This window comes from Geotrypetes seraphini, chromosome 13, assembly GCF_902459505.1.
Source record: "Geotrypetes seraphini chromosome 13, aGeoSer1.1, whole genome shotgun sequence".
Taxonomy (NCBI): Eukaryota; Metazoa; Chordata; class Amphibia; order Gymnophiona; family Dermophiidae; genus Geotrypetes; species Geotrypetes seraphini.
Window position 1 is genome coordinate 54,065,146 of NC_047096.1, and position 14,891 is coordinate 54,080,036.

The 14,891-nt window shown below is 43.2% G+C and overlaps 1 protein-coding gene across 7 annotated transcripts in view; it reads right to left on the reverse strand.

Annotated features, from left to right (window-relative positions):
- FAM118B (family with sequence similarity 118 member B) overlaps positions 1 to 14,891 on the reverse strand; it is an 80,294-nt gene that overhangs the window by 40,800 nt on the left and 24,603 nt on the right. For all 7 annotated transcript variants that reach the window (XR_004536804.1, XM_033918508.1, XM_033918504.1 and 4 more), the window contains exons 2-3: positions 9,798 to 9,880; positions 1,192 to 1,444 (exon numbers count right to left, since the gene is read on the reverse strand). Coding sequence is in view for 6 of the 7 variants with exons in the window: in XM_033918508.1 (XP_033774399.1) it covers positions 1,192 to 1,444; positions 9,798 to 9,880 (336 nt within the window). In the remaining variant the exon portion in view is untranslated. The remainder of the gene's footprint in view (positions 1 to 1,191; positions 1,445 to 9,797; positions 9,881 to 14,891) is intronic.

Here is a 14,891-nt window from a genome sequence, read left to right on the forward strand (position 1 = left end):
GCGGCGGCAGCTAAGAAAGCAAATAGAATGCTAAGAATTATTAGGAAAGGAATGGAAAACTAAAAGAATATAATGCCTTTGTATCGATCCATGGTGCGACCACACCTCTCAAATAATGTGTGCAATTCTGGTCATCAGATCTCAAATCTGCAATGGAGCCAAGTAGTAAAATTAACAGAAAACACAAAAATTCAGAGAAAATATTTATTCATTTGACAAACTCTGCATTTCGTTGCCAGAGAATGTGGTTAAAGCAGCTTAGCAGGGTTTAAAAAAGGTTTCAGTAAATTCCTAAAAGAAAAAGTCTATAAATTATTATTTATTATTATTAATTTTTATTTATATTCCGCATATTCTACAATTCTATGCAGATTACAAATTATTCAGGTACTCAAGCATTTTCCCTATCTGTCCTGGCAGGCTCACGCTATCTAATGTACCTGGGGAAATGGGGATTAAGTGACTTGCCCAGGGTCACAAGGAGCAGTGCAGGATTTGAACCAACAACCCCAGGGTGCTGGGGCTATAGCTCTACCACTGCACCACACACTTCCCACCACTGCCATCACACACTTGAGAAAATCCACTGTTTATTCTAGGATAAGCAACATAAAATCTGCTTTACTCTTTTGAGATCTTGCCAGGTTATTTCTGTCCTGGATTGGTCACTGTTGGAAACAGGATACCGGGCTTCATGGACTTTCAGGGCTCCTTTTACTAAGCTGCGCTAGCGTTTTTAGCGCACGCAGAATATTAGCGCGTGCTAACCCCACGCTACGCGGCTAGAACTAACGCTAGCTCAATGGTGGCATTAGTGTCTAGCGTGCACTAAGCGCACACTAAAACCGCTAGCACAGCTTAGTAAAAGGAGCCCTAAGTCTGTCCCAGTATAACAATGTTTAAATTACTTTTACCCCCTTTTATCAAACTGCGATAGCAGTTTTTAACGCAGGGAGCTGTGCTGCTCCCAACACTCAAAGGAACTCTATAAGCATCAGGAGCAGCGTGGGCCATTCAGCGCAGCTCAACGTACCACACACTGCTATCGCAGTTTCGTATAGGGAGGCCTTTGTGTCTAGGTATTAAGAGGCAAACAAATGTCAATCAAAGAGTTAAAATCCATCTCTCCTGTCTTCAGTAATCTCCACCTACTGCTGCCTAAGTGCTATGTCCTGCTGGATTTTCACTCACCGGAGATAGTTTCTGAATGAGGTCATGTGCTACATGAATGAGGTTTTTATCTTCATGGAGACTTTTCTGAAACGATTTGCTTTCTTCTTGCTCAAGTAGGTCAAAGTCATTAGCAGCATCCAGCAGGGCCTGAATTAACCCTTTCCAGGACTTCAGAGCTGGAACCTGAGGGGCTACAGCTGCACTGATCCCTGTCCCAATCACCAGCACAAGCTCCTGAGGAAGCTTTGTTTTCAGGGTTGGTAATAACTTCCTAAGGAAAGAAAAACAAGCATTTATTGTTATATATGAAATACACTATTACAGGAAAAAAGGAAAAGCAAACTCTAGAAAAAGAAAAGGTGCAATCTGTTAGCATTAAAGGAAGATGAGACAATGAATGCTATAAGATGTCATGAGTTACATACAAATTCAACTTAAGATTGGTTCTAACGCGGATCATGTGAGAATCTGTGTGTATTTATGTTATTCTGTACAGTACACAGTCTATAATAACATTAAATAAAGTCCTCAAAATAAAATTTATGTAGTTTATGTTTAAGTATTTTTTTTTATTAAAGATTTCAATACAGTGCAAGAAAAGCAAACACAGACATAAACCAAATTCTTTCACATGTGCACAAATCAATCCCCCCCAACCCCACCTCCCCCCCCATGTGTCCAGGATTAAAGTCCAACAACTACTCAGGTAGTATGTGTTCGACTTCATAAGTTCAGTAGTCTGCCACGAGCTTGAGGAGTAAGGTCCATCCAGAAATGCTCCCTAATCTGACAAAAGCGACAACCTGGGCCTCGTTTCAAGATCCCCAACCTGTCTCCGCTCCAAAGATGCATGGACGATCATCAAGGATCTCCATTGACTGTAAGATGGTGGGTCCTGGGACAGCCAGTTGGCCAATATCGCTTTTTTGCCCATAAGCAACACTCTAGTCACAAAGGTTTCGGCGTTGCAATAGTATGATATCCAAAGAGTGCTCTTGGCGTGGGAGACCATCGTTTGCCCCAGAGCGATGTAATATAATGTCCAAGTCCATGCCAAAACTGTAGAATGCGGGGACATGTCCAAAGCATATGTCCCAAAGAAGCGTGGGCCTGAGCACACTTTGGGCAATTATAGTTAGGAGTAATACCCATCCGGGATGCTTGCTCAGGGGAGATGTAAAGTTAAAGTACTGTAGTTTAAATAGAAAGAAATTAAGAGGTTTACACTTACTTTTGTACTTTTTTCCCTCCCAAAGTGTAATTCTAGTATTCTTTCCACCTTCTCCACCTCCTTGAGGCCCCTCTTGCATCCCTTTCCATCCATCCCACCATAGCCAGAAGAACACTTTTTTTTTTTTTGGGTGGGGGGCAAAAGCTCTTCCCCAGACCCCACCCCATAATAATAATAGCGCTGTAATACCATTTTTCCATTCATTTTTCATATGCACACAAAATATAAAATTGTATTAACACCACTTAATGGTTAACCACAAAATTAAACTACACAAAACACACTGTATGCTTCTCAACATTCATTCCTACCAGAACACCTGGCCTTGGTCACACATGCAGAATACAGAAAACCCCTATGCAAACACAGGACCACAAACTGAAAGTACTAATATACACAAATTAAACCCTAAGAAGCCAGACTCTACATGCATTATAATACCAGAGAAATAGAAAGAAATTAATTTCTTCCTGAACAGTGCAAAATATAGGCAGAAGATATAAATTCTCAAAACTGACATTTTAATCACTACTAAATTGAAATAAAATCACATTCCCTACCTTTGTTGTCTGGTGATTTTATTTTTTTTACACTTCTCCCTCCATATTCATGGTTTCTACACTCGCGTTTTCGATTATACGCGGTTTTTGTTTGATGGTTTCTCCCCTGATTTTGTTTTGATGGCTTTCCCCCACCACGATCCCGCGCCCATAGCAATAAACTTACTTTTCCCTGGCCTGGCTGTTGGACGTCACATTGTTACTCTTGCCTTTGGCTTGCAGAAAGCTCCGATTGTCAAGTACCTCTTCTGATTGGCCAGCAGCCGTCCCTGGCATCACCCCCTTCGGCGTGGTAACCCCGCTTGATGGACAGGTTTCTCCTGGAACAGGGCTGAGGCACGTGCAACAAACAGCGAAGCTTCCTCCCTCCCTTTCCATGGCACAAGGGGAATTAGAAACAGTCCTTGAATTTTTAAACAGCTGCTGGCAGGCGCCGCCGAGATGAGACAAAGAGAAAGTGCGGCACAGATCAGTGGGGCGGGTGCAAAGAGTGCAAAGCTGAGCTGAGTCTGGGCAAGTACATAGAACTAGTTATTTGCGATTTCTCTGTATTCGTGGGCCGATTCTGCCCCTAACCCCCACAAATATGGAGGGAGAAGTGTAATCATTTTTCCCCAGTCTCTGGCTGCACTCCTTCTGTCTGTGCTCTTAACTGTGTTTACAGGGCTTTCTTATCCATTTGCTGTTTTTCTCTCCTTCATTTTCTGCCCTACACCCATCTTTATTTCAAAACAAACAAGGGCAGTGTTCTCCCTAGGGCCTTTTAGCTGGGCGGTCCGCCCAGCTAATTTAGACAAGCGCCCGGCTATCATCTGCTGCTGCCGCCGCTGCTGAACATTAAAAAAAAAACCAAAAAATCCCGGCTTGGAGATTTCAGCCCGTAGCAAACTTATGCTCCGGGGCTCTATTGGGGGAAATGCTGCCGGGTCCTGCCTTCGTGGAAACAGAAAGTAGGCAGGACCCGGCAGCAAGAAGAGCAAATGCTTCACTAACCTGTCTCCCGCCTTAGCCTGTAGCGAACGCTTGCTTCAGGGCTCTCAACATGTGCGTGCCGGCTTCCCTTCTCCCCCCCCCCCCGACATAACTTCCGGTTTCGGAGGGAAGAGAAGGGAAGCCGGCACGCACATGTTGAGAGCCCTAAAGCAAGCGTTCGCTATGGGCTAAGGCGGGAGACAGGTTAATGAAGCATTTGCTCTTCTTGCTGCCGGGTCCTGCCTACTTTCTGTTCCCGTGAAGGCAGGACCCGACAGCATTTCCCCCAACAGGTCGATCGCGATCTTGGGCCGTTCAGCCTTCCTCTCCCCGACAGCAGAATTGACGTCGGGGAGAGGAATGCTGGTCGGCCGAAGCAGGGAGAGCCTGGGGCAGCGTCGGCTTTCGGGCCTGTTATTGGTGGCGGTTTGGGTCCTGGTCCCCGATGGCAGTGGCAGTGGCTTGGGGGAGGGCAGGGAGAAAGAAAGAAAAAGGGCAGGCAGGAGACAGAAGGAAAGAAGAGAAACATTAAAAAAAAAGAAAGGGAGGCAGCGAGAAAGAAAGGGCAGGGAGAGAGGAAGGAAAAGTTGGGCGAGGGAATGAGGTCTAGAGAGGAAGCATACAGGCTAAAAGAAGGGAAGAAAGATTGGATGCACAGTCAGAAGAAGAAAGTGCAACCAGAGACTCATGAAATCACCAGACAAGGTAGGAAAAATGATTTTATTTTAAATTTAGTGATCAAAATGTGTCTGAATTTATATCTGTTATCTATATTTTACACTAAGGTCCCCTTTTACTAAACCGCAATAGAGGTTTTTAGCGCAGGGAGCCTATGAGCGTCGAGAGCAGCGCTGGGCATTCAGCGCAGCTCCCTGCGCTAAAAACTGCTATCATGGTTTAGTAAAAAGGGAGGGGGGGTATTTGTCTATTTTTGTATGGTTGTTACTGAGGTGACAGTGCATAGAGTCATCTGCTTTGACCTCTTTGAAAAAACCCCAGAATAGGAATGATTATTAACTTTTTCTCTGCATACAGTGTGCTTTGTGGGGTTTTTTTTTTTTTTTTTAATCTTATTGTTGGTAGATCATTTTGATTTGGTCATTTTAAAAGTAGCTCGCAAGCCCAAAAAGTGTGGGCACCCCTGCTCTAGAACATCGCTCCTTAGTTTTATCAAGTGGTGCAGTGAGGGGCCAGCACTTTACATCTTATCACCTCATTCTTTTTTTTTTCTCCTCATGTACAGAATGGTTCTTTATTCTAAGCAGCTCTGGCACTAACAGTACTACGGGTGCCTTATGCTACTTTCACTACCACTTACAGTCAGGTTCTGCATTTTATCATGGTTTTGGTTTTTTATTTAGTTTTTCACCAGTATTTTCATTTATTTATTAAAGCAGCCTTTTTTAACAGCCCGATGCCCCTCCCCTATCAGTGTGCATTCAATCCACTGCCGACACTGTTTTGGCGCCTCTTTCAACAGATCAAATATCATAGCCCCATTGTCACATGTTCACATTTATTCTGCGTACGAGTTTATCTCATCAGTGCAGAGACCTTTTCGTTAAGTCCATTTTACTCTCCCTTTTTTACTTTCCCGAGTGCTGTGGTTTTATTCTTTGGTTTTAATAGAAGCTCATTTGAAGAATAATTTAGATCTTTCCCAGGTTTCACTTTTCATCTACCCGGTCTTTTCTGGTTTCCTTTCTATAGTCTGCTTTTCATCTGGAGTCTTTTGAGTTTAGAATTACATTTTATGACATATTTTTATGGTTATAATTGTATGACATGTCTAAATCCCCCACTTACCTCGGGTTCAGAAAATCACTTAAAACTTACCTATTCCGCAAACAAGACCCGAATTGTTCCCCCCCCTGACAATATCTCCCCCCCTCCCCAATCTGGCCCCCTTATGAGGCCTTCCCCCTTTTTTCCCCTCTTTCCTCATCCTCTGTCTAGTTCAAATAAAGCTGATAAATAATTGAAACTCTGTTACTCTGTAATTCTAATAACAAATCTGTAATTCTGACAAATAATTGTAAATCTGCCTGTCTATGCAGACCCTAATGTAACTCAATGTAAACCGCCTTGAACTCGCATGGGTATGGCGGTATATAAAAATAAACTATTATTATTATTATTAAATCGGTCAAGTTATCCATTCTTTTTATTATTTTTTGTCCCCTCATACAGTGGCAGACCGCCCCGGGTGCCAGCTTTAGGGGGGTACATAGCCGGCTGGATCCAGAACCTTCCGAGCTGCTCTAAATGGCACCTGCCGTACTTATTCCGAAGCAGAGTCGGCAGCCACACTGAAGTGCAGGAAGGTCCTGCTATGACTGCATTTGCCGCCTCTGCCTCCAGAAGACGTAAGTGGCGTCGGAAGGGGTGGACTGGCAGCTGCAGTCATTGCGGAACCTTGCCACAACTCCCTGCGTCTGCCGGCCCACCCCCTCCAACATCACTTACATCTTCCAGAGGCAGAGGCAACAGAAGTCATCATGGGAACTTGCTGGTTTGGAGGGAGAGAGGAGCATAGAAGGGTGGTAGAGGGAGAAAAAGGGGGTCAAGGTGGTATGGAATGGTGGTGGAGGGAGAGAAAGGGGGCAGATGCTGATGGAATTGGTGTGCAGGGAAAGGAGAGAGAGACATAAGGGGGAAGGATACTGGATGGAATTGGGTTGGAGGGAAAGAAAGGGGGCAGATGCTGATGGAAGTGGGGGGAAGGGAGAGGAGAGAGTAAAATGCCAGACCATGGGCATGTGGGAGAAGGAAGGGAAGAACAGGAGAGAGATGCCAGACCATTGGAGGAGGGAAGGGAAGAAGATGGATGCAGAATAATAGGGTGAAGGGAGAAATGGAAGGGGAATACAAGGAGAGAAGATGCCATATAGAAGGGGCAGAGAGAGGGTAGACAGTGGATGAAAGGAAGAGAGTGACAAGACTATGAGGAAAGCAGAAACCAGAGAAGACAATGTAGAAAAAAATTCTATTTATTTTTTTGCTTTAGGAGAGATGCATCGCTGTTTCTGTGGTGTTGTATTGTATACAGAGTCCAGCTTCTTGGTGGTTCAATTTAACCTTTGTCTACGTTTTTATATTTTATCCCCCCTTTTACAAAACTGTAGAGGGTTTTTTATAGCACCGGCCATGGTGGTAATTGCTCAGAATTCTATGAGAGTCTGAGTTGTTACCACCATGGCTAAAAACCACATTATAGTTTTATAAAAGGGAGAGGGGTTAGTTTGTGATTACATATTCCATACTAGGCGAAGGTGTTTTCTGTGTTCTGTGTGTTTGAAAGACATGGTTTTCAGTTAGGATTGACTGTGTAGGATTGATCTGTACTAGTCTGGCTTGTTTAGTTTTACAATGGGTGTATTGATGTACTGCTCACTGCAATATGTAAGATGCTGCCTTTTCCTAGGTACACTCTTGTGTGATGTGTGGATTATTACTAAAAATCATGTTTTTCATACAGATGGGGGGGGGTGTAAAAAAATGATGGGTGTCACATATGCTAGGTACACCACTGCCTTCATAGTTTATATCTAATCCACAAGCCTGCTTTTAGGACCTACAGGGTATGTATCCCTCTGATTCATGACAATTTCACTTCTCATGTTATCTTATCCATTCTTTTTATTATACAACTGCCCAGATAAGCATCAGTCTTTGACGTGATTGGACCTTGAAAACTAACGGCAACAGTGTTCTCCCCAGAAATTTTTTCCAGCCATGAAAATTATTTGCTGCATTTAGTGTGCCACAAAAAACATTTGCTCTGTTTAGTGTGCCGGAGTTAAAAAAGTTTGAGAGACGCTGCTCTATACTATTTGAAAGAGGGCAAATATCTAATTGTTCATGTCTAGAATTGGATACTTCTTAAATTTAATAAAAAATTATGGAACAAGTGTCAAATCTTAAGAAAGGCTGCCATATTGAGCACTGGAAAATAACTAATAATAATTGTACACATTTAGGGCTCCTTTTACTAAGCTGCGCTAGCGGTTTTACCACACGCTTAGCTCGCGCAGAATTGCCGCACGTGCTAGACACAAATGCCAGCATTGAGCTGGCATTAGTTCTAGCCGTGTAGCGCGGCAATTCTGTACGCGCTAAAAATGCTATTGCAGCTTAGTAAAAGGAGCCCTTAATTTTCCCTACCACCAAATTTCCCCGTCCCACCCCACCCGGCCACTTTTTCATGCCACCCGGCTGGAAAAAATTTCTGGGGAGAACACTGAAGGGGTATAGTAGAGAATATATTTCTGGGGGTAATATGATATAGATTAACTCCAAAAACCAGCACCAATTGAGAATCACTTCAAATCACTTTATAAATCCCAACTATGAAGCTTGCGTGTGCTCATAAATCAATGATTCATAGGCGCCATGCGGTAAAAGAAAACTTTCACCAGTGGTGCAATTCATACAAACTTAAATATAAATGGCAACATTGTTACTTTTGAAAGGTTACTCTGTGATAAAGTTTCAAAAAAGGTACAGACAGTCCCCAGTTTAAGAATGCTCAACTTATGTCGAACTCGTACTTACGAACCAGGGTACTGCCTCTCCCTTCCTGTGCCAACACGCCCCTTCTTCCTCCCTGTCCAAACACAACCCTCCTCCTCCCTTCTGTGTCCCAAATTCGAGCCTCCCGCGGATGTTTTCCTCCTCTGGCCGGCTCTCTCCCCCCAGCCTCACTTCTCTTGGCAAAGCCATGAGCAGCAGCTCCTGCATGTGGTTCCCTGGTCTTCGCAAAGCCACGATATCCTGGTCATGATAAGAAAAAGACGGCATTTATATATATGTTTAAGTTCTTTCTATACTCTGGAATGTATACCTTCCAGTCCAGGAGATTTTTCATTCTTTAATTTAGCTCAATATGGCTTCCAAGTTCACCAAGATTTTTCAGTTCCTCCACATCACCACTCAACTACCTGAACTGGAAATGGTTTACATCTCTTATATCTTCTTCCATAAAAGACCTAAAAAAATAATTCATTCAGTCTCTCTACTATGGCCTTAAACTCCCCGAGTGCCTCTTTTGCCCCTTCGTGATCTAATGGTCCCTTGGATTCTCTCATATGTTTTCTGCTTCTGATGTACCTGAAAAAGTTGTTACTATGAGTTCTTGCCTCATATTCCTTCTTACCCTTCTTTATTAGTGTTTTGCATTTAACTTGGCTACCTATAGAAGAAAGCTTCAAATTTAAAATTCTACCATTTAGCCATCATGTATTATAGGGTTATTCTGCTCATTATTAATCTTTAAAAACTTTACAGATTTATAGAGTGCAGTGATCAGAGAGGGCACAAGTCCTTATGAATGGAAACAACTCCTATCTGAGATAAAACCAGCTGTTGCATCAGTAAATGCTTTTAAGAAAAGGTTTAAGAATCACTTGTTTTGTTTGGCACAATAAAATGCATGATTTATATTGACTGGGGCATACTGTATGATATCCGATTTGTTATCCATTTTATTTTCTGTGTTTGTAAATTAAGTTCAAACAATTTTTACTGAAATTTTCTTAAACTCATTTACATACAAAGTATGCAAATTCCAAAAGTAATCCTTACAATAGCCAATCTCGCCTCTTCCCCCTTTATCTCAACCCTCATCTCTCCCCCCAATGAACCAAATTCTAACAAGTAGCTCCAGATGGCCTCATCTCTTAGTCCTTAGATTTTAAAGACAAACAGTTGTGTTTGTAGATTTTAGAGTATATTATTTCTGTTATGTATTGTAATTTTAGATTATTAGTGTTCTTATCCATTTGCTGTTTGCGTGTTTTGTACTCTACTTTGAATTTAAGGTGAATATAAATGAATAAACCACATCCATTCCCTTGCCTTACCTAGGCTTTTTGGCAGGTTGTACACCATCATCCCATAACATCTGCTTCTCAGATTCTGGGTTTAGCGCAGAAGCCATTCGTTTCTAAAAAAATAATAATAAATATGAATATCCAAGGAAACCTTAAACAAAAGTTATGCCCCCTTCCTTCTGGTATCCGAAAGGAAAGTAAAAGTGGAAAAAAAAGGAGATGATCTTATTTGTGGACAAGGAAAGATTAGGTTCTAACCTTGATAATATTTTTGGTAACAAGGCATACGAGTCCTGACAAATGGGTTTACTTCCCCTAACCGTGAGCTGTGCAGAAAGAAATCTTACACTTTTCTTTCAGCTCTGCCTCCTTCCCCAGTGAGCTGCACTGCATCTCTTCAGTTTCTACCAAAACAACTGATACTAGTGCTGCCCAATTCAGAGAAAAAATTTTTCAATTCAATTTAGCCTACTGAATTGATTTTTCAATTCGATTCACTTTTCCCGCCCAATCAGACATTTATTTCAAATGACATGGCAGGTTTATTTTTGTAGCCTTTTCACCCCCCCCCCCCCTTTGCCCTCTCCAATCCCATGCCAGTGCTATAGTGTAAACAAAAAGCACAGTTACTTACCGTAACAGGGGTTATCCAGGGACAGCAGGCAGCTATTCTCACATATGGGTGACGTCATCCACGGAGCCCGGATGCGGACAGCTTCGCAAGCAGACTTGCTTGTAGAACTTTAGAAAGTTTGTTTGACTGCCGCACAGCACATGTGCGAGTGCTTTCCCGCCCAGTGCAGGGTACCATGTCTCCTCAGTTCATATAGCTAGCAGAGAAGCCAACCAGGGGAGGTGGGTGGGTTGTGAGAATAGCTGCCTGCTGTCCCTGGATAACATCTGTTACGGTAAGTAACTGTGTATCCCAGGACAAGCAGGCAGCCTATTCTTACATATAGGTGACCTCCAAGTTAACCAAAAAGGGATGGTGGGAGTGTTGGCAATTTAGGAGAATAAATTTTGTAAAACTGTCTGGCCAAAATGGCCATCCCGTCTGAAGTATCTAGACAATAATGAGAAGTGAATGTATGAACTGAGGACCAAGTGGCAGCTTTGCAGATTTCCTCAATGGGAGTAGATCTGAGGAAAGCCACTGATGTCGCTATGACTTTGTGGGCTGTGACTCCACTCTATAGATGCAGTCCAGCCTGAGCATAGCAGAAAGAGATGCAAGCCACTAACCAGTTGGAGATGGTGCGCTTGGAAATCGGATGTCCCAACTTGTTTGGATCGAAGGAGACAAAAAGTTGAGGAGCAGATCTTTGTGGTTGAGTGTGTTGCAAGTAGAAAGCCAAAGCACGCTTACAGTTCAGAGTATGAAGAGCTGTTTCTCCAGGATGAGAATGAGGCTTTGGAAAAAAACACTGGAAGTACAATGGATTGATTGAGATGAAATTCTGAAACCACTTTAGGTAAGAATAACGGAAGGCTGTAAGATAATAATGGTCTGCAGAGAAAATAAAAGAGAAGAAGGAATTGCCATCATAGCCAGAAACACCTTAGACCTAAAAATACAACTTTCAAGCACATCACTCAAAGGAACACTAACATGTATGCTCTGCTACATAACTCCAGGAAACTGAAACACAGCAAAACCAAACTTTGAAGATTTTATATACCGAAATTCACTAACGACAACCTACAACTTAATCCTAGGAGACCTCAACCTCCACTTCGAAAACTAATCCTGCAAACAAGTAGGAACCTTACTATTATACCTCGAGGCCTTAACATACAAGATATTAGTCCCTCAAGCCACACATGAAAAAGGACACCAACTCGACATTGCAGCCTACATGACCCAACAGCCAATACAACCAGAAATCTGCACATCAAATGGAAACTGGTACCATTCCCTCTGGTCAGATCGAGGAATCTGTTGTGAGGACCTTCTGATGAGGGGGTGTTTGAAACAGTAAACCTCTGGAGAGACTGGAAGAGAGCATCTACCAGTGGGTAGACTGTCTCAACGAAGGAGTTACTGTAATATGTTGAGAGAGTGGGTCGCAAGCCTGCGTCCACTGAGATGTCAGGATCCACTGAGGAATTTTGAGGTGAAGTATGGCAAAAGGAGACACGTGAACTATAGAGGCCATGTGACCTAGAACCACCATCATGTGTCTTGCTGAAATTGTAGCAAAGGAAGACACTTTGTGGCAGAGATGAATGAGAGCATCCTGAAGTTGTTGAGGAAGGAATGCTCCGAGTCGGTCAGTGTCCAGGACAGCTCTGATGAACTGTAAAGTCTGAGAGGGCTATAGCTGGGATTTGGGAAAGTTCATTTTGAACCCCAAATTTTGTAGGAACCACGAAGTCTGTAGGGTTGCTACAATAACCCCTTGAGATGTTGAATCCTTGATGAGCCATTCGTCCAGGTACAGAAACACCTGTAGACCATGGTTCCACAGATGAAGCCAGGCCGAAAATGCAGATTTCCCACCCGAAATCTGAGGAACTGTCGAGAGACTGAATGAATGGGAATGTGAGTCTAAGCCTCTTTGAGATCTAGAGAACATAACCTGGTATGGATAACCAATGAAGTGAAGAAAACAATAGGAGACAAGAAAAAATCGTTCCGAAAATGGAAAAAGAACCAAACCGGGGAAAACTGGAAGGAACACAGGAAACGCTAAAAAGAATGTCACCGAGTGGTTAGAAGAGCAAAAAGAGAATACGAAGAGAGACTGGCCGGGGAAGCAAGAAATTTCAAATCGTTCTTCAGATACGTTAAAGGGAAGCAACCGGCGAGGGAGGAAGTAGGACCGTTGGATGATGGAGAAAGAAAGGGAGTGGTAAAGGAGGAAAAAGATGTAGCTGATAGGTTAAACAAGTTCTTCTCGTCAGTCTTCACAAGCAAAGACACATCCAATGTACCAGAACCCGAAGAGATCTTAAATGGAGACCAAGAAGAAAAACTGTCGACAATAGAGGTAAGCCATGAGGATGTCCTCCTACAGATAGATAGATTAAAAAGCGACAAATCACCAGGTCTGGACAGAATCCACCCAAGGGTATTAAAAGAACTAAGAAACGAAATAGCGGAAATACTCCGAGTTTGCAACCTATCCTTGAAAACTGGGGAGATCCCGGAAGACTGGAAAATAGCAAATGTTACACCTATCTTTAAGAAGGGATCGAGAGGTGACCCGGGGGATTAAAGGCTGGTAAGCTTGACTTCAGTTCCGGGCAAGATGGTAGAAGCACTGATAAAAAACAGCATCTGTGAGCACATAGAAAAAAATGGACTAATGAAAGCGAGACAACATGGCTTCTGCAAAGGAAGATCGTGCCAAACGAACTTACTGCACTTCTTTGAAGGGATAAACAGCCAGATGGAAAAAGGGGAACCCATAGACATCATTTATCTTGACTTTCAAAAAACCTGACAAGGTACCCCATGAGCGGCTACTTAGGAAGCTGTGGAACCACGGGGTGGAAGGGGACGTATACAGATAGGTTAAACACTGGTTGGCAGGCAGAAAGCAAAAGGTTGGAGTGAAGGGCCACTACTTGGACTGGAGGAGGGTCACTAGCGGTGTTCCGCAGGGGTCGGTACTCGGACTGCTGCTGTTCAATGTATTTATTAATAACCTAGAAACAGGGACAAAGTGTGAAGTTATAAAATTTGCGGATGACACTAAACTCTGTAGCAGGGTTAGAACTGCGGAGGAATGTGAAGACCTACAAAGGGACCTGAACAAACTGGAGGAGTGGGCAAATAAATGGCAAATGAACTTCAATGTAAAGAAATGCAAGGTCATGCATATAGGGAAAAATAACCCAATGTTCAGCTACAAAATGGGGGGATTAGTACTAGGGGAAAGTAACCTTCAAAAAGACTTGGGTGTGCTGGTGGATACAACAATGAAGTCAACGGCACAATGCGCATCAGCCTCAAAGAAAGCAAACAGAATGTTGGGTATTATTAAGAAGGGCATTACATCCAGAACAAAGGAAGTCATCATGCCGCTGTATCGTGCGATGGTGCGCCCGCATCTGGAGTATTGTGTCCAATATTGATCACCGTACCTTAAGAAGGACATGAACTTGAGATGGTTCAGAAAAGAGTGACAAGAATGATAAAAGATATGGAAAACCTTTCATACGCAGACAGGTTAGAAAGGCTGGGGCTCTTCTCCCTGGAGAAGCGGAGACTTGGAGGAGACATGATAGAGACTTCCAAGATCATGAAGGGCATAGAGAAGGTGGAGAGGGACAGATTCTTCAGCCTATTGGGAACCACAAGAACAAGGGGGCACTCAGAGAAATTGAAAGGGGACAGGTTTAGAACCAATGCTAGGAAATTCTTTTTCACTCAGAGGGTGGTGGGCACCTGGAATGCGCTTCCAGAGGTTGTGATAGGACAGAGTACATTATGGGGTTTCAAAGAAGGATTGGATAAATTCCTTAAGGATGCGGGGACTGAGGGATACAGATAGAGGTAGTGATAGGATTATGAAAGGGTATAGATAGAATGATAAAGGGGATTGAAGGGTTTTAGACAAAGGATCACCTTGCAGGTCATAGACCTGATGGGCCACCGTGGGAGCGGACTGCTGGGCGTGATGGACCTCTGGTCTGACCCAGCAGAGACAACTTCTTATGTTCTTATAATCAATCATTCTGATCTAGAAGGGGGTATAATGATGCCAGACACAGCATCCAAAATTTCTCTCTGACAAGAAATTTGTTGAGGGCTCTGAGATACAAAATGGGTCACAGATCCCCCGTCTTCTTTGGAACTATGAAGTAACAGGATTAAAAACCCCTGCTCTGCTGTCCGGGGGAACCTCCTCGATGGCACAGAAATGGAGCAGAGCTTGAGCTTCCTGAAGAAGGGCGGTCTGGTATGGATTGGAAGGATACTCTCTTGGAGGCAGATCTAGATGAACTTAGATGAAATGAAGAGAGTGTCCTTCCCTGATGATGGACAGCACCCAGAGGTCTGATGTAATGATCTCCCAGCATTGGTAAAAATGATGGAGACGACCTCCAATGGGAAGGGGAGAGGACAGAGGCAGAACGATGGAGGTTATGCTCTGTATTAGATGGTCAAAAAAGCTG